Source organism: Astyanax mexicanus, chromosome 1 (assembly GCF_023375975.1).
Source record: "Astyanax mexicanus isolate ESR-SI-001 chromosome 1, AstMex3_surface, whole genome shotgun sequence".
In the NCBI taxonomy this organism is placed as follows: Eukaryota; Metazoa; Chordata; class Actinopteri; order Characiformes; family Acestrorhamphidae; genus Astyanax; species Astyanax mexicanus.
Window position 1 is genome coordinate 77475572 of NC_064408.1, and position 27517 is coordinate 77503088.

General features: G+C 38.9%; 1 protein-coding gene across 3 annotated transcripts in view; it reads left to right on the plus strand.

Annotated features, from left to right (window-relative positions):
- Positions 1-27517, plus strand: part of kif26aa (kinesin family member 26Aa) — a 95569-nt gene that overhangs the window by 47583 nt on the left and 20469 nt on the right. For 2 of the 3 annotated variants that reach the window (XM_049483550.1, XM_049483561.1), the window contains exons 3-6: positions 9467-9659; positions 21478-21690; positions 23327-23420; positions 26766-27028. In XM_049483550.1, the coding sequence (XP_049339507.1) occupies positions 9467-9659; positions 21478-21690; positions 23327-23420; positions 26766-27028 (763 nt within the window). Of the gene's footprint in view, positions 1-1617; positions 2964-9466; positions 9660-21477; positions 21691-23326; positions 23421-26765; positions 27029-27517 lie in introns of those variants that run through there. The other variant, XM_007258211.4, reaches the window with a different exon arrangement.

The following is a 27517-nucleotide window of genomic DNA, read 5'->3' on the forward strand; positions in this document are numbered from 1 at the left end:
GGTGTTCAGCCTCACTCAAGATAACATCTAGCAAATTACACGGTTGTGTGTGTTCCTAAGCCACCCTCTGAGGTAACACTCTATGATCAATATACATACTGTTATCCTTGCTATGACTTTTACAATAAGTGTATTGTTACATATGTAAATAACTGTGTAGAGGATAATTTAATAATTGGGTAATTAAGTATTAAGTATATTAAGTATTAGTATTGTAAAACAATGGCAATATCTGTCTGCCAGGTTCAAAGGGTCAACAGTTTTGAGACACTTTAAACTGCACTGGTATTAAAAGCACTATCAGAGCTAGGGGTGTAAGAAAATATTGATATATTGAAGTATCACAATATTTTGTTTTGCAATACAGTTTCAAAATTAAAAATTAAATTATTATTTTTTATTTTTCTATTTTTTTGGTGTCAGACATAGTAACAGTACAGCATTACACAAAGTGCTGGGGACAGAAGCGCAATGGAAGCTGGGTAAACTGCTCTCTCATACAGGTTAAATTAAACTTAGTTGGTCTCTCCAAGAGTGCCTAAACACAACAGATTACATATTTAAAAGTATATATCAGTACTTTTAACATCATCTAGACTTAGATTTAAATGTCTTTTGAATCTCATGTTCATCGAAAAAATAATCATCAGATTAGTCGACTATTAAAATAATCATTCGTTGCAGCCCTAATTAGACAGTGGTTGTATTTTGTTTAAAATCCAACCAAAAGTTGTACTCTGCCTACAGATCCCACAGTTCTGATTGGATAAAAAGTTAAAAGTAAATACTTTTCAGAGTATTTTTACACTATGACAGTTTTCCTAAAATTAGGAATTTAAACAATTGCAATATATGCTATATGTTATATGTTGCAATATATATTGAATCATAACCCCTGTATCGCGATACATATCATAATCGCCAAGTTCTTCACAATTCACAATGCACCCGATGCCCTAATCAGAACTATTGAGTGCCTTAGTGCCTGATGACTGCTGCCTTCATTAACATGTCATAACTCACCTAGCCCTCTAATCCATGCACATTCTTTGTCTTCTCTGTCTGCACATTGATTTATCCATCAGTGCTGCCATCCATCCTGCTGTAATCATGCTCTCATCCGTCTCGGCAGCTTTAATGTGTGGACCACTCTCTGGCTTTCTTTGTTTTTTGTTTTTCTTTCTATGGACACCCTTTCATTTCCTGTAATGCTGTGTATTGTTATCTAGGATGCTCTTTTGTCTCTGACTGTAGTAGGAAAGTGTTGTGAGTAGATTTATATGCTAGTGTAAGCACACACACACACTCACACACACACACACACACACACACACACACACATACTCACACACTAACCTAATCTCTTTGAAGTCCAGCAGAATAAGTTGAGAGGGCTTCTCTATGCTCATGAAGTATTCATGTCATACGACGTGAGGGCACGCGCGGGCGTATGTGCCGTATATATATATATGAGAGTGAAGTGTGTGTTTGGAGGGTTGAGAGAAAAGTGGGTAGGTGTGTGTGTGTGTGTGTGTGCATATGCTGGTGCGAGACGGAAAGCACATGTGTAAGTGTGTGTGTGTGTGTGTGTGTGTGAAGAGCACACTGCCTATCAGAGTGGCTTTGCGCTGCAGTTGTGCACTGCTGCTGCTGGTGCTGCTGCTGCGGCTGAGAAGTGAGTGGGAAGGAAGGGGGCTGGGCTGGGAGGAGAAGGAGCGAGTGAGATAGAGAAAGAGAGAGAGAGAGAGCAAGAAGGTGAGAGCGACGCGCAGATTGAAGAAGACGTGGAGCGGAGAGGGAGTAGAGAGAGGGAGCGAAGAGAAGAGGAAGGAGAGGAGGGACCGTTGGACTTCTGCCAGGGTTTCCCAGCAACAGCGGCGGCGGGAATCGCCTCCTTTTCCCACCTCCTGGTGGACCTGCTGTTCCGCTGTGGGCTTTTCCGCCCTCCTGGACTTCTGTCATCCTTCAGCGAGAGCAAAGAGAGCAGGGAGAGAGGGAAGCAACTGAGAGAAAGAGGAAGAGAGAGAGAGAGAGAGAAAAGAAGAAGAGGAAGAGAGGCACTAGTCTTCGCATCCTAGACTGAACCCAGGGGTGAGCTGAGGGTTTTTAGAAAGAAAAGAAGTGAGAGAGAGAGAGAGAGAGAAAGTGGAAAGATTAAGGAGTATGGAATAGTTTGACAGTACAGGATTGTTAGTATAGTGTAGTACGGTAAATAGTGAAGTATAATTTTCTGTGGTTTCACTTTTATAGTACTGTGTGAGGTGCAGTTTACTATATGGTAGTGAACTAGTAGACAGGAGTGTGCGCTGAAGGAAGTGAGGTATTAGAGAAAGTGAGTGAGTGAATGAGAGAGTGAGTGAGCAAGCAAAAGAGAAAGTGAGAAAAAGAGAGAGAGAAAGAAAAGAATGATAAGTGACTGACATGTGCAGAGATGGGTAAATGGATAAGATAAATGGATAATTGGTGTCTCGATTGGAGCCTCTAGTGAAAACCTACTCAAGACAGGTGGAAAAAAGTGGTCTTCAGGAAAGCTTCCTCTTTTACACACAATTCTCAGCACATATTAGGAACAGCTTCCTGGACCTAACCGGCGCTAACGCAGCAGATCCCACCTGTTTCACATCCACAATGCTCTTCTCCAGGATTTGCACTTCCCGCTGGGAAACTTTTCCGGGTTCATTATGAGCTCTCTGCTCTGCGTTTTCCCACGCCGCCGTACGGTTTTTCCATCTGCTTCCCGTCCCGCTTACCTGAGTCTCTGATGAAAGCCCCGTCCTCCGGCACACACCTTTCACCCCCACCCCTGACTCAGCCGCCTCCTACCCCCTGCTCGACTCCGCCTTGGATGTGTAGGAAACCATGGGATGCTCAGGCAAAGGTGTGGAACAGATGAGGAACAAGGTGTCGCCACCAGTTTCTGGCTGGAATGAACTCTAAAAAGAGACAATGGACTGGAGAGAACTGTGAGTACACTTGGTTTGGTTGGTTTTAGTGTGTTTTTTTACCTGGTTTCATGGGTCAGGCCCATGTTAACTCATTTGTCATCCGTGTTTTGTTTTCTGTGTTTTATTTTTTTCCAAAAGCTTTACCTTTACTTTATGATTGGAATGGATTGAAAGACTCTTTTTGATTGGACACATTTTGAATACATGAGCTACTATTTGGTCTTGCTGGAACCTCTTAAGCTCCTGACACTTGAGCTTTTCTCAGACCTGAATGAAGCCTAAGCTCAGCCTTTGGGGTTTTTTAGTAGTGAAACACCACTAAAATAAAGTCCAACAACAGGCTTAATCCACGTCTTTCAGAAACCACGTGTCTCTCATGACCAACTGCTTATTTTTGTTATTTTTACATATACATACTGCTATCCCTCTTAGAGTTTCTGTCTAAGTCCTCCAGTGCCCTTTGAAGAGGTTAACCTTGTAAAGGAGTTTTGTAGATGTTGCTCCCAGTTGTTTCACAAAAAAAAAAAAAAGAGAGAGTGGTCCCTCTGCACTGGTGCATGTGTTGTCACAGGAGGGGGATTTAACAGGTGGCTGCGTCTCAGCAAAGCCTAGCCTAGCGTGTCTGAACTCAGTCTAGCATGCTGTTAGCTTTTTTTATCCCACACGGGTCAGCGAGCACCCTAGCATCTCAATTTTCTGTGTGTGTGTGTGTGTGTGTGTGTGTGTGTGCAGTGATGTCAGTCAGATCTGCTTGCTTTATGTGGTGCAGTAGATGCTGCTCTACTTGGAGAGAGTATAGAGCTCTTCAGAAGCTTGCTGTGCTGCCTGGCACAGTCCCATGAGTGGGCGTGGGTACTTCTCTGTACTGTGTGTGTGTGTGTGTGTGTGTGTGTGTGTTAGTGTGTGTGCATGCATGAGCTAGGTGAGATTTCACACAGGGAAGGCTTTGTCTCCAGAGGTGGGTCTGGGGCAAGAAATCCCGCCTCCTCTCTCCTCTGTCTCTCTCTCTTCTTTTCATTCTGCCCTTGTTTTCATCTGATTGCCCTCCCTCCTCCACAGTCTCCCACCCTCATTCACACCTCTGATGGAAATTCAATAGTTCTGCCAGTAGAGAAGAGCAGAGCCCTGTGAGAGTCTGCTGGGATTATTTCACCTTCTATCTGTTTTCGCATTTTTATTGCGACTCTGTGACACCACAAATATTTGTCATACTAAATGTTGCAGGTTCTCATCTTGTGTGGTTTCCTTTACTGCTCTCTCTCTCTCATTTACACTCTATATTACTATACATATACACTGTATATTACTCTCTCTCTCTCTATCTCTCTCTCTTACAATATTTCTCTTAACACATTTCATCCAGTACAGATATACATACCACATATTATACTGAACTATACTAAACTAGACTACAGTGTATCAAACTAAAAATATATTACACAACCATATAATAAACTGAAGTATTTAATATTATTCAACACTACTATATACTGTATTATGATATAATACACTACCTTGAATTACCCAAGCTATTACATATGCATACTATCTTATACTATATTATTCTATACTAAACTATACTAGCATACTATATCACATATCACATCATCTTATGCAATAATATAGTATGCTATATTATACCATAATCAGTACCAATACTGATCTATTGCATTATGTACCACATTACTTTATACTGTACAATACTATAGAATACTATATATAGCATACCATACTCAAACATACCATACTACAACATACTACACTACCTAATACTGATCTATAGTATACTATATAGCATCACATCATCTTATACAATGCTACACTATGGCAGAGTATATCATGCCATATTATTCAATAATATTCCATACTATACTATAGAATACTATACTACACTACACTATACTTAACTATAGTATACTTTAGCACATTACACCATCTTAAACAGTACTATGCTATAATATACTGTAACATGCTACACTACCCTATACTGAACCATAGTATATTGTACAACATCACATCATCTTATACAATACTATACCATGTTATACTATACCATGCCATATTATACAATAATATAATACGGTTTACAATTCCATACTATACTATAGATTACTATACTACACTACACTATGCTTAATTAAAGTATACTTTAGCACATTACATCATCTTTAACAGTATTATACTATACTATGCTATACTATATAAATGCTATATAAATGCTAAGGGTGATTATTCCTGGTCCTATAGTGTACTGAACTATAGTATACTATACCATGCCAAATCATACTATACTGTACTCCACTCTACTTTATATTACACTTTACCACACCACATCATATACTATTCTATGCTTCACCATACTACATACTACACATCGTCTTATACTATGCTATACAATACCAAGTTGTTCTATACAATAATATAATATGGTTTACGGTTTCATTGCATACTATACAATACTATTGCACAGTATACTACCTTATATGTAATTAATAAACTATACCACATTACATAATCTTAAACAGTACTATACTATGGTATATTACTGTACCTCACTGGGCGCTCGTTCAAGGTGTCGTGGCAAGGACAGCTGTCCTCAGCCCACTCCCTATCCACTGGGGTTCCCCAGGGTTCGGTACTGGGTCCCCTTCTCTTCTCAATATACACTGCCTCTCTTGGTCAGGTTATCCACTCACATGGCTTTTCCTACCATTGCTTTGCTGATGACACCCAGCTATACCTGTCATTCTCACCTGAAGATAACTCAATCTCTGCACGGATATCGTCGTGTCTCTCTGACATATCCTCTTGGATGAAGGAGCATCACCTTCAATTAAATCTCTCAAAGACTGAACTTCTGGTCATACCAGCAAAACCATCTTTTCAACACAACCTCTCTATAAGCATCGACTCTCTCTCTCTCACCGACAAAGGTTGCTAGGAACCTGGGTGTTATGGTTGATGACCAACTCTCCTTCACGCACCATGTGGCCTCGGTTGCTCGATCCTGCCGCTTCGCGCTTTATAACATCAGGAAAATTAGACAGTTTCTGACGCAACAGGCCACCCAACTCCTGGTGCAAGGTCTTCAACCAGCCAAAACGGGCTCATGTCACCCCGCTGCTCATTGAGCTCCACTGGCTACCAGTTGATGCTCGCATCAAATTCAAAACTCTTACAATCGCCTACAAGGTGATGACAGAACAGGCTCCTTCCTACCTGCACTCACTCCTGAAGGCTTACGCTACCTCCCGGCCACTGCGCTCCTCCAATGAACGTCGCCTCGCTTTGCCAAACACTCACACAAAGCAATCCAGACTGTTCTCATACAGAGTTCCCCAATGGTGGAACAAACTACCTTCCACTACCAGATCAGGAGAATCTCTCGCTATCTTTAAGAGACTCCTGAAGACAGAGCTCTTCAAAGAGCACTTACTCTCCTAACACCTCTAACACACTAACTACTTCTAACCCCATTTCCTTCTTCCCCTCCTTCACTTCTCTATCCCTTTATTTCCCTTCGACCTCCTTTAAGCCCTATCTAAAAATGGGTTATCTAAATTCCTATTACTTTTGTACTTCATTATTGTAAGTCGCTTTGGACAAAAGCGTCTGCCAAATGAAATGTAATGTAATGTAATACCTTACCCTACTATGGGCTTATTCCTGGTCCTATAGTATGCTGAACTATAGTATACTATACCACACCCCAGCATACTATACTGTACTCTACTCTATACTTTATTATACTTTACTCTACCACATCAAACTACACTGTTCTCTACTCTATACTATATTATGCTCTACCACACCATACCATATACTATTCTATACTATTCCATACTACATCATATCATCTTATACAATGCTATACTATGTTATAGTATATCAAGCTATACGGTACAATAATACCTCACCTTAAACCGTACTATAATATGCTATACTGATATACCCTGCCCCTACATTATGCTATACTATATAAACTTTATACTGTACACTTTTCCAGGTCCCATAGTTTATTGAACTATATAGTATAGCACATCACATCGTGTTACAGTGTACTCTACTCTACTCTACTAAACTATACTAAATTATACTCTACCACACCATATACTATTCTATACTATCTATACACTACCCTTCACTGCCCAATCAAATATATTATATTCTAGTCTTGTGTCTCTGTGTGTATATTGTATAATAGATAGATAGATAGATAGATAGATAGATAGATAGATAGATAGATAGATAGATAGATAGATAGATAGATAGATAGATACTTTATTGATCCCCGAGGGGAAATTCTTGAACTTTAAAGTTATATTTTAAAGTATAATGTTATATTGCTCAATATAATACTAAATTATATTCTCCTAATCCATACAAATGTTCCAACACTTGATTGGATTTCACTCTTTCTCTCTCTTGCTCTCTTTCTGTCTTTCTGTCTCATCATACTCTCACTCCCTCAGTTCATCCCGAGCTAGGGCAACACACCCCCCAAAACACAAACACACACACACACACATGCCTGCCACTATATTCCTCTTTTTCTCAAATCAGTTCAGTTTCATATTAACCATAACAACAACAGGAATATATATGAGAAAATATGTATGAGTTATTTTCTCCCTCCTTCCCTTTCCCTTTCCTTCCTTCACTCTTTCATTCTACCTCTACTCTCTCTCTCTCTCTCTCTGTCTCTCTCTTGGTTTTTCTCAGTCTCTCTTTCTCTCATTCTCCTCTTTCCTTTTATATATCTCTTTCTTACATACACACAGATACACAGTGTACATGCACACCCACTGTCTCTCTCTCTCTCTCTCTCTCTCTCTCTCACACACACACACACAAACACATATACAGTCCCTCGCTCTCTTTCGAAAATACACACACACAAATCCCGGGAGGGCCTCCCCCTGTGTCCTTCACGGAGGCTGTAATTACACAGTGTATTCTGTGATTTTGCACCCCTGAAGAAACTGCACTGTAGGAAGTGGGTTGATAAAAGACGAAGGAGTGTGTGTGTGTGTGTGTGTGAGAGAGAGAGAGAGAGAGAGAGAGAGAGAGAACCTGTTACTTTTAATGGAAGCCAAGTTTAGGAATATTTTATTTAAAGCCAAGGTTTCAACAAAAAATTTTTTTCTAGGTTCAGATTATATATTTATATTTAGTATAAATAAATCTGCTATGTATTTATTTTTTATTCTAGCCAAGTAATTCTACACCTACACATAAAGCTAACTCTAAACTTAACCCCTTTCCTACGGTAAACTTACTAACACCAAATCTTAACCTAAACATTTCTTTTCAGTGCTTTACTCCTAAACCTATTCTTACTCTTAACCTTAATGTCCTATACCTACAGATCATAAACTGAACCTATGTAACCTTCTCCCAATCCTAACCCTAAACCCTGTTTCCATAACATGCACCTAAACCTAAGCCTAAACTTAACCTTGGTTACCTACTCCCAAACCTAACCCAAAACCCCTTTTCTTTAACATGCACGCAAATTTAAGCCTAAACCTAACCTTTATAACCTACTCCCAAACCTAACCATAAACTCCTTTTTGTAACATGTATCTAAACTCTAAGCCTAAACTTTACCTCGCTAACTTCTACCAAACCTAAATCTAAACCTAAATCCATTTTTATAACATGCACCTAAACATAACTCTTAACTTTACCTTGGTAACCTTTTCCCAAACCTAAGAATAAACCCTTTTTTCATAACATGCACCTAAACTTAAGGCTAAATTCAACCTCTGTAACCTACTTCCAAACCTAATCCTAAACCCCTTTTTTCGTAACATGCACCTAAATTTGTTCATCTACACCCAAACCAAACTTAACCACAGTATCTAAGATCAGTATCTATTTTTTTTACATAATAATAAAAAAAATGATTTTTCAGAAGTCCAGTCTTTACATGATCTAATTTGTAATGTTGAGAACATTTAGTCATCACAGAGATACAAGTAGTACCAGAACACACACACACACACACACACACACACACAGAGACCAATTATTTTCCTGTCCATCTTAATTTGTGTTGTCACATTTACAGTTCTTGCATGAGGTATATACTGCCCCCTCTGGTGTGGTGTGAAATTACACCACTCCCACTCTGTCCTGTGTTTAGAGATTTTTACACTGATCTACAGAGTTGTCAGTAGAGATAATGAGTATATCTAATGCTGAAACTTAGTAAGTTTACATTTTAGTATATATGATCTTATAAACATGCAACAGACAGTAGTACAGTGTGAAAATTTTAAGGTGTACGTATGATATTTTTAAAGGTTAAGGTGGTATTAATGACTATACCACAATAGATGGATAGATGACTATAGATGGCTTTGAGTAACATCATGAAAATATGAGCCAAAGATGGAAACATATAGTCCTAAAATACCTGCTGCACCTCATGGAAAGAAGGAGTCTCCTGTAATTGATTGAACTATTCATCACTAGTTATTATTGTTCAGTTAATATTGTTGCATTTTTTTTTGCAGGGCTGCTCAGAAGCTGAACCTCTCCAAGCGGAAGAAGCCGCACCCCCCTCCGCCCCCCTCTCCCCCTGACCCGGACGAGCCGTTCTTCTACACCGAGGGTTTCAGTGCCACCCTGCAGGTGTCGCCTCCACCTGTCCCACCATGCCTGCTGAGGGCCGGTGCAAAGGTCAAAGACAGCCCCGGGATGGGAAAGGTATGGTCGTATTCAAAAGCTAATGGTTCAGGCCACTATTATTGACTGTAACACTGCATGAAGATTACATCAACATTTTCTTTGGGTGACATAAACAGTGTATTACTTTGTCTGGTGGTTTCGGCTATAGAATGCCCGGTTTGAACATTGAATTTGGCCGTTTTTCAAGCTAGCATCAAAGCAGGCTGTGTTTGCCAGCTCGAGACCGACCCCATTCCCAGGCTGCTGGAATTCCAAGAAGCTCCTTTGGAATACCAGACACATTTTTCTCTCTGAGTGTCTGACAGCAAGTGGGAGTGTGAAAAAAACTGTCCGGTCAGAAGGTCATATCAGAGGGCCTGTAGATGAAAGAGAAAGTTCTCTCTCAGAACAGGCGTGAGAACGAGTGCTGGAACATATGGAGGCAGGTTTGGGAGTTGCAGAGTTTTTGGAAAGCACTGTTGTGGCTTAGAAGGGCAAATCTGTTAATGACCACAAAAAGCACATTGTCTGATGAGTATGATCTATATACACAGATATGCAACAGCATACTTGACATGCAGCTTGCATGATATGTTGGAAAACATCATCTTACCATCTTATCTGCTGGTTGATACTTGGTTACTGTACTCTCGCACGCATAATATGTGTTTAACCCCTTAATCAGTAATTGCATACTGTGTATATTCAGCTTTATTCAGTAAAGGGGCGATACAAAGAGTAGTCAGAGCAAGCAGGGTCAATGCCAGTAAACAGGAGCCAACAGGGAATGACATACCATAAACGAGAGAGAGTCCAGGGTCAAAAACACAGGCAACATACAGCAACGTAGGGCAGGCGAAAGGCAGAGTCGAGGTATACGAAAAAATGGTTGTAAACAAGAAAACAAACAGAGCAAGGGAAACACGTTGTAAAGCAGGACAAGCCAAAGCAATACTCAGCAGTGAGAGAGAGGGCTGAAGGGGTCTATATACAGGGGAGCACAGGTGAAGCTAATTACACAGATTACTTCCTGAAAGTGCCGTGTGCAGAGTCATGTGATCATGTGAGCAAGTGAAGTCCATGTGTGGTGCGTTCTGGGTAATGTAGTCCGGAGACTGAAAAGTGTAGGAAGAGCTGAATGCGAGTATATATATATATATATTACATACATTTCAAATAATATATAAAAAGCAATTAAAAATAGATTTGCACACAATAATGAACAGATCTGTGCAGATCATTCCATAAAAATAAGAAAACTAAACAACAATGTAAAACTGATCTAACAATTAAAAACTATTGATCTAGATCATCACATTCAATTATTTGTTATTTTAGAACTGCTGTTCCACAAAAAAACAGACTTTAAAAAAGCATCTAAAATACTTTGATTGGCTAGTTAATATTGTACTAAAGCTAAATTAAAAATACCTATTCTAAGGGAAATAAATACTGTTTGTCTATTCAGGTTTTGGTTTAAAACACTAATAGACATTTAACTAAACATTTAATAGCTTATTTGGCTAATCAGCTGAGAACTGAAGTGTTAGAACACATACCAATCTTTATCAATCTTTAAACTTACATAAAAAACCATGGATTAATACAATGTGGCTCATCCTAAATGACACACATAGTTAGGTGCCATATTAGCTGCTTGACTGAGCTCTGCTGGACATTTTTATTTCATCTTCTCTCAAAAAGGCTTCTAAATGATTCGTCATTAAAGTCAGCATGATGTACATATTTCATGCAGGAATATTCCATGTAAAGTCCATCCAATAACCATCTCACAATCCTCCACAAATATTTCAAAGGTCTGGGTCTGTCTGTCCCGGTTCGTGTGGCCGGCTGAAGATAAAGTGGAATTCTCTCTTTTTCTGCTGTGTGTGATGCCAGAGTGTGCCAGGCCTTGATGCCGAAAGCAAGGCTGAAGTGGTGTTGTGTGCCACACACTAAACGAGTGCACAGAGATTACACTGAAGTGGATTAGACATGGTCCTAATATAGCACTGCCAGCCAGCTCCTTCACTTCACACCGGCGTCACTGCCAGGATCAGGACTTGTGTGACGAGACATCTGCTTGTTTGTCTATAATTGTAACATCGGTGAATGTGCAATGTGGACAAAATTAGTAAAGATTGTGTAAGAGCAGAATTTTTATATAGTTTATATATTTAGAATTGCAATGTTGTGTTTTGTAATACTCCATGGCCCAACACACCAGGAGGATAAAGACTAGCACATGCCTCCTGCGATACATGTAAAGTCAGCCACCGCTTCTTTTCCAACTGCTGCTGATGCAGCATTGCTGAGTAGCATCACAGCGCGCTCGGAGGAAAGCGCAGCAATTCGGTTCTGATACTTCAGCTCACAGACGCCTCGTGCTGATCAACATCACCCTTTGGAGGGATGAGGGGAGAAAGCGCCATCTACCCACCCAGAGAGAGCGCGGCCAACTGTGCTCTCTCAGGGCTTCGGCAACTTATGGCAAGCTACATAAACAGGATTTGAACAGGCGATCTCCTGATCATAGAGGCAGCACTAAGCTTAGCCCACTGGACCATTCAGACCACCCTATATTCTATTAATCCTCAAATACACAGTGCTGGTTTGTAATTATTAGTTTACATGCAAGATCAGTGGCCAGTGTACCACTAGACACCCAGACAACTACAGCTTTGGAAAAAAAATAAGAGACCTCCTAAAAATGATGAGTTTCTTTGATTTTACCAAATTGAAAATATGGAATATAATCAAGAGGAAGATGGATGATCACAAGCCATCAAACCAAGCTGAACTGCTTGAATTTTTTGCACCAGGAGTGGCATAAAGTTACCCAAAAGCAGTGTGTAAGACTGGTGGAGGAGAACATGCCAAGATGCATGAAAACTGTAATTAAAAACCAGGGTTATTCCACCACATATTGATTTCTTAAAACTTTGTGAATATGAACCTGTTTTCTTTGCATCATTTGAGGTCTGAAAGCACTGCATCCTTTTGTTATTTCAGCCATTTCTCCTTTTCTGCAAATAAATGCTCTAAATGACAGTATTTTTGAAAAAGACTTTTTTTTAGAAGAAATGTTTACATGCAAGATCAGTGACCAAAATCTGTAATTTTGCATTGTGTTGTGTATGGTTGTATTGATGAACGAAACAAAAGAAATCTTAAAAAAAAACTAAAATAAATAATTTTTACATTCCATTGAAAGTTTAGAATGTTTTATGTTTTTTCCTGTAAAGTTGCTGTTTTGAAGATACATGGTCTTCACTGGTCAACAACAATATTGTGATTTCTTTTAATTTTTTTATGGTTTTTATGCCATGTCTGTACATTGCATGCTTGTTTTATTTATTTTATTTTTTTTACCTGTTATTCGCTTTTGGTAGTAAATGTGATCACCTTGATTCATCCACACAAATTCATGTGGAGCATCTGAAATTTGGTTGGTATGCCTCCAAGGCTCAATATAATGTGATTTTAAAGTAGACAGATTTTTATTTGACATCAGTATAAAAATAACAATATAGTGATACCTTTAAACATTACATATCAACCTTCCTCACTTACAGCCTTAATTGTACTCTCATAACTCAGCTTGGCACCTTTATGTTGGGTTGCCATTGCTTTACAGACCCCCTGAAGGTTTAAAAGGTCATTCAGTGTAGATAGCATGACTCTGTAATTGTACCCTTGAAATACCTCATGTAAACTGATAGGGACTCATCTCCAAGACCAGTGTTTCTCTGTGTGCAGATTAAGATGCAGTTTGTGCTCTTGCCATCAGCCACCCTGTAGACTGTGGAGTATCAGACCTGTTGACTCATAAACACGACCAGATGGTGTTGGTTTATTATGCACTGAAACCTATTGGGAGACGTTTTCCCACAACCGTTGCACTAAAGGCAATGACATCAGCCTCCTTACACTAACTCCACTAAGGAGACCTTCGAGGACCCCCTAAATCTCTAGACGTGGTGCGATGTGTGTGTCCTCACCTCACCTTTAAAGCCTGGTCTACACAGCTACAGGAGCTTACATTCATAATCAGACCTGAGCGTCTGCCAATTTAGAAGCTTTGCATTAGAAGACAAGACTGACTCGAGCACTATCTTAAAAATGCACAATAAACATTATAAGTGGGCAGCTGCAAGTTTTTAATGAGGTTTATATCAGTAAGGCAGGGTGGAGGAAGTCCTAATGAGGTCCACAGAGTTGCTGTACATTAGTAGGAGCCAGTGAGACACAATGAAGTGCAGAGCATGCTGAAATGCAGAAGAGTGAATGTTGGAGGCAGGCACTTAGTGTATTTATAGCCGTAAGAGAATGATTCCTGTTGGAGGATGAACAGACATTACTGTATGTCAGGAGTGAAAATAGACTGTAAATGTTGCAAGTAGAAGACGTACAGTTGCATTACCTAAATTTTTACTAATCTGGGATCACAAGGTTTGATTAAAAAAATATATTAAAAAAATAATTAATTAATTAATTAATTATATTAATGGACATAGATTTGACTTGGTTCTCTCTTTGTTAGTTTGTTTGTTCAACAGGGTTTCAACCTCTATGACATTAATTAATTAATTTATTTATTTGAGTAAAAGAAAAAAAAAACTTAAGTGTACATTGATACAGTACAAGTAAAAAGATAATTTCATATTTTTATCTATTTATATTTTCCTACATTGTAAATGAATACCGAAGTCATACAGACTATGATAGTCATGTAGTAAATTAAAAAGGGTTATTTTAACTGTAAATAAAAAAAATACTCTGTGTAGCATTTAGGTGCTCTTATCCTGGATGCTGTTAACTTGTGCTTTTTTATGAGGCTAGTAAATCTGATAAATTTATCTTGTGCAGCAGAGGTAACTTCTGCTCTTCTTTTCCTGGAGCGATCATGATGAATTCCAAATATTTTTGATAGTTTTCGAGGCTGCACCTGAGGACACTTTAAAGTTCTTGAAATGTTTCTGGTTGACTGGCCTTCATTTCTTAAAAGTGATTTTTTTTCTTTACTTAGTTAAGCAGTTCTTGCCATAATATGGATTAGAACATTATTCACATAGAGATATTTCACTGTATACCACCAACCCTACCTTTTCACACATTAAGAGACAAGAAATTACTAAGCAATTAACTCGTGAAACGTTTAGCACAGCTGTTAACTGAAAGCTATTCTAGGTGACTCTACCTAATAAAGCTGACTAAGAAAATCCAGCTAATATGTGCAAAGCTGTCATCTAAACAAGAAGTGCTATTTTGAAGAATTGAAAATATAAAACATTCTTTTTTGTTTATTAAATAATTCCATATGCTTTTCTTCAAGAAAATTTGACTGGTACTTTATCATTCATATAATCTATCCCAACCCCCCCTCCCCACCCCCCCCCCCAGCCCCCACCCCCCCACAGCCTACATCAGAAATTGATTTGTAGCCTCAAGGCAACAGCATGCTACAGGGGTACTAAAATGGCAAGGTTTTCTTTATATACGCATAACACTAAACAAAACTGTGAGAAAAAAGCGATTTGTACAAAAGAACATGATTATATATTTTTACGAACATCAGATTCATGCTTGCACACACACCATCATTTATCCACACACACCACACTTGTCACAGGCCTGACTGACTCTTTACTGACCAGTTTTCAAAACCTGATTATCTTACTAATTGCTGGCACAGTATCCCGTGTGGCTTTGGTTTTTCAAAAGGATTGCTCCACCCCCAGAAAAAATGCCATGCCCACTTATACCAATTATTTTATTGTATGGATTTTTGTTATACACGATGTTATATAAAAAAATATATAACTAAAAAAATGGACAGACACTGTGTAATAAGCATCATTTAATATAATGTTACACATAGAAGGTGTATTATACTGTAACATTTTAATTACCTAAAAGAAGCTCAGTTCAATAAAATCTTTCTAAATAACCACATAATGTCATGTGAGGTTCATTAGTTGCTACATAACTCTCCAAATTATCTTTTGACTTTATTTTATGAGTCAACTTATTAGGTAATCTGTTGACTTTTCCGCTCAACTATGTTGGGAATGTTTAGTCACTTTGATCTTGTTTCCATGTTGTTTTTAGTAGAGAAATATTTAAGTCATGTTAACTTGTAGATAACTTGTACCAGCCAGAGAGGCGTCAGCGCGTACTGTCCAGAAAGTGTGCTGAAGCAGAAAGTTGAGGTGAAAATGTACGTTCACACTGGAGGAAGTGTGAAATGTGTGCTGGCGTTTAGTGACTCTTTCTTGCGAAATGGAAAGAGATTGCAGAGAGTTACACTGAAAATAACAAGTCTTATAGTCAGATGGAGACGAGGGCGTTTTTATGACAGTGCTTGAGGTGTGTGTGAAGGGGAGGATGGGCTGGCATCGTTTTTCTCTCTTGACCATAGAGGTTAAACTTGAACAGCAGAAGCATGTGTGGTATTACTGTTAAATTCTACATGTATGGACCTGTTTGTTGTGCTCTCTAATGTTCTCTCTTATGAAGTGCACAATCAGAATGGTTAGCACTGTTGTAGTGTTACTGACACATGAGGGGTAATTGACTAGAGCTCCCGGACAACGACTAATTATGAACTAAATACAGCGACGAACTTTGAGAGCACCCCTTTAAATTCTGTGATGGTCAATGCAGGAAAGTACAACACAACTGTAATCAGAATCCGCCTCAATAATAATATAATCAATATAATAATAATAATAATAATAATAATAATAATACTTTATTTTTATATATCGCTTTTCTAAAACCCAAAGACACTTACAATCATTAGTACAAAGAAGATACAGATATTTAACACACAGACAATACAAATACAACATTTATAGTGGAGGACCAATTCAACAGTACTACATTATGTAAATTACATTACATTACATTATATTACATTTGGCAGACGCTTTTGTACAAAGCGACTTACAATAGTAAAGTACAAAGTAATAGAAGTTAAAGGTAAAAACATTTTTAGACAGGGCTTAAAGGAGGTCGAAGGGAAATAAAGGGATAGAGAAGTGAAGGAGGGGAAGAAGGAAATGAGGTTAGAATTAGTTAGTTTGTTAGAGGTGTTAGGAGAGTAAGTGCTCTTTGAAGAGCTCTGTCTTCAGGAGTTTATTAAAGATAGAGAGAGATTCTCCTGATCTGGTAGTGGAAGGTAGTTTGTTCTACCATTGGGGAACTCTGTATGAGAACAGTCTGGATTGCTTTGTGTGAATGTTTGTTTGGCAAAGCGAGGCGACGTTCATTGGAGGAGCGCAGCGGCCGGGAGGTAGCGAAAGCCTTCAGGAGTGCAGGTAGGAAATCAGTAGATTAGAACATTGAGCAGAAAAAGATCATAAGCAAGAGAGAATACATGAGTTTTGGGATTTGATGGTATGTGAAGTATGTGAAGAATGGGAGATAGCTTAACTGCAGTTGGAAGAGAATTCCATAGTCGGGGAGCAAGTCTGGAGTAAGCCCGATCACCGAAACCACGGCGATTGGTTGACGGGACATTTAGAAGCCAGCAGTAGAGGATCTGAGAGAGTGGGAAGGTCTATAGCAGAGGTCGGCAATTGAGTCTGGCCACGGGTCAGATATTTTCCAAGTCATCATGTGACGGGCCAAATGGGGACGCGGGATCGAACCCGGGTCGTCAGGCTTGCGGTCCAAAAACACTACCGCTGCCCCAGCAAGTGAAATGGGACACAACCACGAAAAAAACGCCGCTATAAGGAGATAGGGAGCCGGAAAACGAGTAGAAAGACGAGAACGGGTGGAAACTAAAGTCACACCGAGCGCAACAGAATGACAGGGGAGGAATGTAAACAAAATCTTGCCAGAAAGGCATTTTATTTTATTTTTCCATCATATTTTAAACAATCTCACGGGCCAGATGTGACCCCTGCTCTATAAGGACGAAAAAGGTCAGAGAGATAGAAAGATGCCAGGTTATTTAGGACAATCTTGAAGTGAATCCAGCGTTTAACAGGAAGCCAGTGATGATCTTAAAGAACAGGTGTAATGTGAATGTAACAGGTTAGTGATTCCTGCAGCCAACAAAATATCAAAAAACTCTGCAATCATGAAGCAGAGTTATCTATCAGGAAGGCAGAAAAGGAAAAAGAGAAAAGAAAAACAAGACAGTGATCATTAAGTATAATAAGTGATACTTTAGTAAGTGATAATTTGCACTGGATAGTTTAGGTCTACGTGTCTTGTACAAATGGTGTAATTTAACAGCACGTAGGCATGCAATAAAATATATGGGTAATGTTTATATTAGCTAGGGTACCTGCCTGGCAGTTGAGGCTAGTAACAAACTAGAACAGTTAGTGCAGCTGTTTTTGGGCTGATAATTTGGCTACACATTATATTACTGTATGTTATATTAACTAGATAAGAAAAACACAGATCTTTTCCAGATTCACTGTTTAACATTGTCTTAACTTCGGTTTTGACAAAGAATGCATAGCCCCAATTTGCTTGGGGCCCCAAATGCCTTTGAAATGGCCTTGCCTACAATTTCAGAGGAAGTCAAATTGTAGAGCGAAGTTTAAAACTCAGTAAAGCTCAATAATCTGAGGAATTTGAATCTAAGAAAATAATCCTGATATAAAGAGAAGACCGAAAGGGTCATATGAGATCAGTGATCCTCTTTCTTTAAAAAAAAGAAAGTCCTATCATCACTGGCTCATGGCTTGTAGAGTCGTGTCGGGACTGTGCTGAGCTTTGCGTGACAAAGAGTTGTGGACGGATGTGTGGACAAATTGACACCTGAGCCTTTGCAAAGAGTGGCCACAGATGGGTAGGCCATTTTTGGATAAGTGCAGGCCTGAGTTGCTCTCTCTGGACGTGGCGTGCTCCAGGAGCTGTTCTCCAGGCCTGGCCCCAGCTGGAACCCTTGTTCTTTTGGGATTTGCTTACATAGTGTTCCCATACTGCATCTCCAGAGGGCTCAGAACTCTCAAATCAGGGTTTGATGAAGTTATCTAACATTTTATGTACAAAAAAATGTGGTTAAAAGTACTTTAACTGTGTTGAGCACATTGAGCCATTTAGTACACATGGTGCCATATTGGAATAGTCCAGTTTTTGACAACTTGGTTTAGTTGAGAGTCCATTTTCCATTCTATGGGACTCACACTTTTAATTGTGTGAATTCAACTCTAGACCTGTCACAGCATGTCGAGCCATTTCCAAAGAGATGACTTTAGCTTTCCTTGAGGGCAAAAGCTGCATTTACTGAAAGGCTTTGGGGACATTTATAGCACATTCTCCTCTGCTGGAGGGAAACGCTGAATCGGCTGCTGTTTGATTGTTAGTTATACTTTATTGATCCATTTGCAAGAGAAATAAATTGCTCGTTTTTCTGCCTAACAATGCCCAGCCCGAGAGGAGCAGAGCATCGTCAGCAGAGCAGTGCCACGCAGCCTTGGGCAATGAGGACATTGAATACTGTGCCTCAGAGCTCAGGAACTCAACTAGGAGGACCCACTTCCTTCTGATAGCTGACTCAACTTTTTTATTTTCTTTTATTTTACATCTAGACTAGTCACGTGGATAGGAGGGATTCTCAAGTAATAATACATTTTATTCAGTTCTTACATAACCATTGAAAAGCACACACCATCTAGAGCAGCATTCTTCATTCCTGGTCTTTTTTGCCCCCTGTCCAGTACATTTTATTGGACTGGATGTTTTAACACACATACTTTGTTAACCTTAGGTTTGTTGGGAGAAGGGAAAACCGTAAATTTGCAGAGCAGGGGAGCCAGGACTAGGATTCGAGATCAGTAAGCACCTTCTCATAGCCTTAAAAACAGATTTTATATTCAACAAAGTGCAAAAAAATCCTTATGTTTTAGTTTAGGACAAGTGTAAAAAAATCACATAAAAAATAATTTGATTCATCTATGTATTTGGGAAGGGAAATCATTAAAAATGAGAAACTTAATGTAATGTAACTTTGCGTTATGTAAACATAAAACTTTTAAAAGGTTCTTTACACTATTTAAAGTAGTTCTTCTCAAAGCAGTCTCAAGGGACCGCAGATGGTCCAGATTTTTGCTTCAGCATAATTTACAACACAAAGAATAGAGTAGAAATCTGGACCAGGTGTCCCTGAGGGTTCTGCTGCTTTTGGGAGGCAATCGCGTATCTTCTGGCATTTCTTAAAGAACATTTTATAGCACTTATTAAAAAGAATGTTCTATACTTATTCTAAACTTCATTGACTATGTATGTATTTGTATGGAATGTGTATGAGATTCCTTTTAATGTGAGTGGTGAAATATGTTTCACCCACATAAAGAATCTGTTTTACGATGGAGTGGAGGCGTTCTCTTCAAAAAACGTGAACTCCAGTGTCAGACAGGGTCTGGCAAGGGCAGGGGGTGATTGTGTGAAGAGTCCTGTTGCTCTGGTCAGACATATTTTACAGCTTAATATTCTGGAATTATGAAGAGTTTAGTTGCCAGGTTGCAGCCTTTTTTTCAAGAGATGAGCGTAGTGTCTAGTGTTGATAACTGTTGCATCATGCTACGATGATCATCACAAAGATAAATATGTCGCAGCATGGACAGCAATATGATTATATTTGAATTATCACATTTTTTCAGACTAACACTTAAAATCCTTTAATTTTCTCAAAAATCGACAATGCATCTTATAAACTGGTGCACCTAATGTATGAATTTTACCAGTCAGGTATTAAGTAGCAGTGAAGCCACTCTGCTGAGGTACAGCATTATAAGGGTGAGTTTCTCCAGCACTAAGGCTGGGTGCAGCAGCATTAGCATTAGCCGTTAACCACTAGGGCTGCAACGATTAGTCGATTGTTGAAATTTGACAACTGCAAGTTTTTTTGTTGATTAATTGTTAATTAGTAACAGTCCTGCATTACACAAAGTAGATGGGTAAATGATTCACTTACACAGTTTACACTAAACTCAGTCTGTGTCTCCAAAAGTGCCCAAACACAAAAGATTACATATTTACTCACTAAATATCAGTACTTTCCCCATGTAAACAACATCTAGACATTTAACTGCATTTAAAATCTCATGTTCCGTTTCTACGTTTTTAGAGATGGAGGACATGGCAAAAAAAAATCGTTGACTTATCGAAAAAATAATCATCAGATTAGTCGACTACCAAAATAATCCTTAGTTACAGCCCTACTTAACACAGTGCTAGCTCTTTCGCTATTCAGAGACGAGTATATTGGACTGTAGTCTGTGTGTTTGACGTGATAAAACAAGCTACATGGGATGAACGGCTAGCTGATAGGGTTCCTCTGTCTATCGGGCAGCATTTACTTCCTGCTAGCCCTGCGTTTAGCGGCTAATGCTAATGCTGCTGCACCCAGCCTTAGTAAATGTTCACTGAAAGTTCACTGAAAACTCACCCTTAGACAAATATTGGAAATCGAAGCTTACTGAAAATAAACAAAAGCACTCAGCAAAATAAGGAAAGAAATCTGCATAGATTAACATACAGCGCTCATTTGACTTTGAAATATATATATATATTATATATGTTTTGTTTACTTAGATGCTTCCCTATTAGAAAGGAAACATGGCGACACCCTTACTCACTTCGATGTAGCATCCTTACTAGTGTTGCTTAATGTGCCTCATAATCCAGTGTTCTTTATGTATAAAAATAGACCAGAAAATACACATTCACTGATAGAACACCTTATTGTTTGAAAAATGTTAATTATTTTTATGTACTATTTTTTTCCATTTTTTTTTTTTTTTGTTGATCTCAATTTCATTGAAACCTGTTTATGTGATGTTGTTTTGTACTCTTACAAAAGCATTGTGTGTGTTTGTGTAATTCACAGGTTAAAGTAATGGTGCGTATATGTCCTGCCAAAGGGGCATGGGACACTTCTGAGTCCATGTCCTTCCTGAAGGTAGATGCCCATAAGAAGCAGCTGACCTTTTGTGAATCGCCTGCCAGTACTCACTCCAATGGAGGCCAGAAGCGCTTTTCTTCCACCAGTGCCCCAAAGACTTTCAACTTTGATGCAGTTTTCACCCAGGATGCCTCACAAGTAAGTGCTTCGTTCAAATCAATTTGAACTCAGTGGGAGAAAATCAGTGGAAGCTGCCGGAGGTCTTTTGTTGATTTTAGCAATGAAAGGCTGTGGAGTGTTGCTGCAGAAGAAGAACAGCTTTGGCATCTGGTTCTTAACTTGCTTGTAGAAAAAATGTTTTGTATAATTTAAATATAATACATTATTTTGCCCAAAGTATTCGCTTAACCAAAAAACAATTGAACTCAGGTTCCAATCACACTGAAAAAAATGATGAGTAAAATTTACTTTAAAAAGTTTTGCAACTTTCTGCATTTGCTTTTTTTAAGTAAATTTAATTTCATGTAAATTTAAGTAACTTCAAGTCGGTTTTAAGACTTAAATGTTACATAGAGTAAATGAGTGAACTGAACTTTTAGTAAACTTTACTTAATTTATTTTTGCTGAATCAATTCTTTCTTTTAGTATCCTTTACTGAATTTCTGCATACAATATTACCTAATTACAATTACAATTTATTCAAAATTACTCAAATAATTTATGATACATAATATATTATAATTCCTGAAAATTAAATATTTTTAGTTTGAAATAAAATAATACGGACTGCGACTTTAAAGTAGTAACAATATTCCCTTTGCTGTGAATACCTGCCATGCTGTTCTATTCATAAACATCCAGTGTTAGACGAGGATACCCGAGAAAAGATCAAAGCTCCTTCATAAAATAGAGCGACAGAAGGTTCTGCTGGTATATAGAGGAAGTAGAGCGTTCCCACGTGTGTGAGGAGGTTACCACTCCAAGCTATACGGTAATTCCGGTACACTGTTAGAGGAAGACGTGGCCTATGGCCTACAACAGCTTCTTCCCTCTGCATCCTCCTGCACGCTGCGGGGGGGATTGCACAGAGTTTCAGGGCTTCCTCTCTCAGCAGCATCGGTTGTGATGATCAATGTCCATCCCACATCGTTCAAAAGGAGAGAAGGCTTTGAAGAAGTTGAGATCAGAGGCAGTTTGTAGTAGCATGCTGTCAAAGCTTTACTCAGACAGACACACGCACGCACACAAGCTTCTATAATTTGAAAACTTCATCGCTGAGCCTTCATATCCCTTATCTCTTCATTCCTCTCTCTCACCCTGTAGGTGGAGCTGATTATCGCATAGTTGGGGAGAAAAAAAAGCTGTTATGTAACAAAAGCATGGCTGTATCTGCCGAGGGGTGATGCTGGCTGATCACTGGAAGCAGAAACAGCAGAGCTAGCTCGCTGGACTAGACGTTGCTTTTTAGGAATTAAAAGGAGCAAGTGGTTACTAGAAGTTCAGTACTACCAGAGGGCATGATGCAATACTAGGGAAAGCTTTTGAATGTGTAATACATTCTCTTATGTATTTTCCATATCTTTGATTTAAAAAAAAATCTTTGATAATGTTATTATGCAATTGGGTAATTGCTTCAAATGATGTTGCCACTGGCTGTCTGTCAGATTTCACAATTTATACTCAACTACTATTTACTAATAGTGGTTCTTAGATTGGCTCAAATGATGCTGAAACCTAATATCCTGGAATGTTGGGTCCATTGACTAAATCTTCTATTGTAAAGTGTTTATGTCTGATGTGTGCATGTGATACTGAGTCCCCTTCGTTTTAACAGGCAGAGGTGTGCTCAGGAACTGTGGCTGAGGTCATTCAGTCTGTAGTCAACGGAGCAGACGGCTGCATCTTCTGTTTCGGACATGCCAACCTCGGTAAGTATAGACTTCACCTTGCTTCACCTTTTAACTGCCTTACTTACATTGTATTTAATTTATGCCTCTAGAATTAAAACCTCTCAAAGTTAATAGTTATGCATGATTTACCTATTTTGGTATATTTAAATATATGTAGTTTTGAAGAAAAAAGTGTGGGAGGAGACTGTCTGTTATCTTTTCTTGGGGATGGTTAGGGAGTTAAGTGTTTTTTACCCTTCTTGTGTTGTGTTGGAGGGTGGATAAGTGTCTCCACCAGTTGATCTGTCATTTTATCAGAGAACCATTGCTTGTTGGCAGTAATTTCATGCTTTCTCCCCGTTCAAAATTAAGTTTTTAAAAGAGATAGGTCTAAAATTCAGAAGTTTTAACCTTCTATCTAAAAAAAATCTGTACCCAATCCTTTGTGTTGTTTGTATTTTTTTATCTTTGTCTTGAGTGTCGTGACTCAGGCAGTAAAGGGGTAATGACAGAGGGTAGTCAAAAAAAGCAAAATCAATAACGGGAAACAGCGGCCTCAGAGGATAACCATACCGTAAATGTGAAAACAGTCCAGGGTTCATTCATAGAAGTGCAATAACGAGCATTAGGCAGAAATCAGAGTCTGTAAACGAAACAAGATCGATATCCAAAGGGCAAAAACAGGCAAATAGAAACATTTTAAAAAGTGGAGATTCCAAACTAAAATACTCAGCAAGGAGTGAGTGCAGAGGTGGAGTATTTATAGGGTGGAGACCAGGTGAATTCAATACTCAGGTAATGACTTCCTGGAAGTGCCATGTAAAAAAAAGTCACATGAAAGTATGGAGGGGCGATGTCGAGGTGAGGTGCATTCTGGGCATTGTAGTCCGGAGACTGGAGATCGCCAGCAGAGCTGAGTAGGAGAGACAGGAGCTCCTTCGCAACTAGGCCTGACATTGAGAAATATGTTTATTAGTCGATCCTCTAAACCAGGAGTCAACAATTAAGTTTGGCTGTGGGCCAGATATTTTCCAAGCCATTAAATCTGTTTTGGAAAATGAAGTGTAATGGGATGGAGTGCTGCAGACTAGTAGCTCTTCAGCCCAGAGGGTTGCTGAACCCAACTGCAGAACAGTTGAATTCAAAGCAGGTAAATCCAATAAAAAAGGAAAAAATAAATAAGTAAACACACCGCTCCTCACGCAGGATCAAACCAGTGTCTTCAGGGTCGCGGTCCAATACACTACCGCTGCCCCGGCTAGTGAATTGGGACACAGTCGGGAAAAACACCCTTATAAGGAGATAAGGAGCCCAAGAATGAGCGGTAAAATGAGAATGGGATGAAACTAAAATTGCGACAAAGAGACAGGGGAGGAATGTAAACAAAAGCTCACCAGAGAAGCATTTTTTTTTTTTTTTTTCATTATAAGTTCATTATAGTTCAAGCAACCTCACGGGCCAAACTGTTTTATTCTTTTTTTTTTTTACCAAGCAAAATATTTGGATATTTTTACCACATTCATCCAAATCAATTCTGCATAGTTACAACCTTAGTTGTAAGTTTAACTCCAGATTTCAATGATACTAGCCTGAACAATACTTAACATCCCATGTTAAAAGATCATATTATTCAGTTCAGTTTTGTGCTGAGATGAATCTCATTCAAATAAGAGGAGCTGGAAGTGTTTAATGATGGGTTTCATTAGTGAGGCGTACTTGTTGTGCACAGAGTTTCATGCTTGTTGTTTGGAAATTGCAGCAGTCTCACTTTGGTTCTTTTCACTGTTGTTCACTCTCTGACTGTGAGGCTGTCTGCCTCCTGCTGTGAAGCTGCAGTCCTCCACACTCTGCTTGGCCACTTCCATTCTCTCAGCTTCATAACAGGCTTCTGCCACTTCATGTCCTTTTAATGACCAAAAATCCAATTACATCACTATTTTATTTATAGTTTCTTTAACAGTGAATAGTGCTGTCCAGCGTGTGTTACTATTATGTATCAATTATGTGTAATTTTAGGTGATTAGTTGGAGTAGGGTTGTCCGGTTCCAGTCATAAATCCAGAGTTTTGTTGTTGGCCTTTAGACACATCTGAAACCGGACTGGGCCGACCTGGGTTAGGTACAATTTCCAAACAACATAGAGCTAAAAAGAGTGTGCATACTTTTCACCAACCAGTGGCGGTTCTAGACCATATTCACTGGGGGTGGGGGTTATTAGAGGAGCCGATTACTTTCTAGTTTATGGTGCTTTGCAGGCATTAGAAAGAAAAGTATGTATTCAATTTAATTAAACATTTTATTTATACAGTTTTCTGTTACAATTTCACAATTTACAAGTTGCATAATCTGCAAAATTCTATATTTGTCATGTCATACTAACACACTAACTGATGATCACATTTCACATTCCAATGTATTTGCTATGATTTAAACATTTTTAATCCTTTTTGTTTAATGTCATATTAAATTTATATTACACCAGCTGTCTGTATGGTTTGTATGTTTTCTTACCAACAGAATTCTTACAGGTTATTTTTTCCTATTTCATATAAAAAGATGAGCAAAATCAAACACCTTTCAAAGCTTTTGCAATGCTTTACAATGTTGTTAACTCTTTTTCTCTTCAATACAATTTGCATCAAGTGTTTTCTTGCAACAAATCAACATATTCTCACTGTTTTAGTTCACAGTTTTTTAGTGCAAAAACTGCTTACAGCATACAGCACTTCCTGGGAGTGAAACAGCTAATTTGCAGTATCATATTCAAGTTTTCAGTTACATATTCAGTGTATGTTTGAGCAGAAGTAAAAAAGAAAGAAAAGGGAAAAGTATTTATACTAGCTTACCAAAGTGACCATAGGGGGATCCAAGCATGTTGTGGGGGGCGGGGACTGTGTAAAAAAAAAGAATATTTGAAATATTGGTGTTTTTAGTTTGTATGAGTGCACTCTACTTAAAGAAAGCTCAAGCTAGTCAATGTGATCTAGCTGGTTAAGCTGATTGGCTAGCTTAGCTTATAGACAGTACAGGGTGTTTATATTTCAGTTCGATTATTTTACATTAGTAAAAATCGATAAGTGTGATCAACCTGGTCAGTATGCCCAATTAAGCCCAACAAAACCATGACCAACAAAACCACACTGGTCAACCTGAATGATCCTCAAAAACAGCTCCCAGCTAAATCTGGTCTTAAGCTGTATTTTTCAGCACTGTATCTTTTGTGTTTTTGACCCTGAAGTTGAACGTTACTTGCTGACAGACTGTTATTAGGTGTTCGACACAATGCACAGCGTCCTCTCTCTCGGGCTGTATTGATTTCCACTAGCAGCACTAGTGCACTTTCTGAGTTCATGCCCCAGCTTCATTACTGCCCCATTCTCCACAGGCAAGAGCTACACCATGATTGGCAGAGACAGCACTACCCAGAATTTGGGCGTGGCCCCCTGCGCCATCTCGTGGCTCTTTAAGCTGATCGAGGAGCGGAAGGAGAAGGCCGGCGCGAGGTTCTCTGTGCGTGTTTCGGCCGTGGAGATCAGTGGCAGGGAGGAGGTGCTGACTGATCTTCTAGCTGACTTTGCTCCCAGCACCTCCCAGGACAGCCAGGGGGCGGGGGTCTACCTGAGGGAGGACCCTGTCTCTGGATCCCAGGTATGCAGGAAAAGGCCATTCCTTTTTTTACGTTAGGAAACTATTGATTTTTAGGTAATGTTCATTATTTCTCCATGTAAAAGCATTAAGTGACTTTTATCTGTATACATGCTTTACAATGCAAATACAGCCTTTTTCTATGAACTATTGTTAATATATCTGTTTAATATACTGTAATCTCTTAGTTTAACCCTTAGAACCCTGCGGATGGATTTTTCATCCAAAATCGCACCTTGTGTTCTCAGCTTAATTACTCAGGAATCCCTTCACACATCAACATAAACCATATATGGTTAGAAAGGGCAGAACGTACTCTTTCTAAAAATAGTAATGGGTTAAAGCATCTACAAGAAACCCATTGAGAAAAACACCTAAAAACTGTGAGATCTCCTTCCCCAACCAATTTTATTTACCTTTAGTACTTCAAACATATTTATATTATATTTCAAACCAATTAATATCAGTAAATGACTCGAAAGTGTGTGAAAT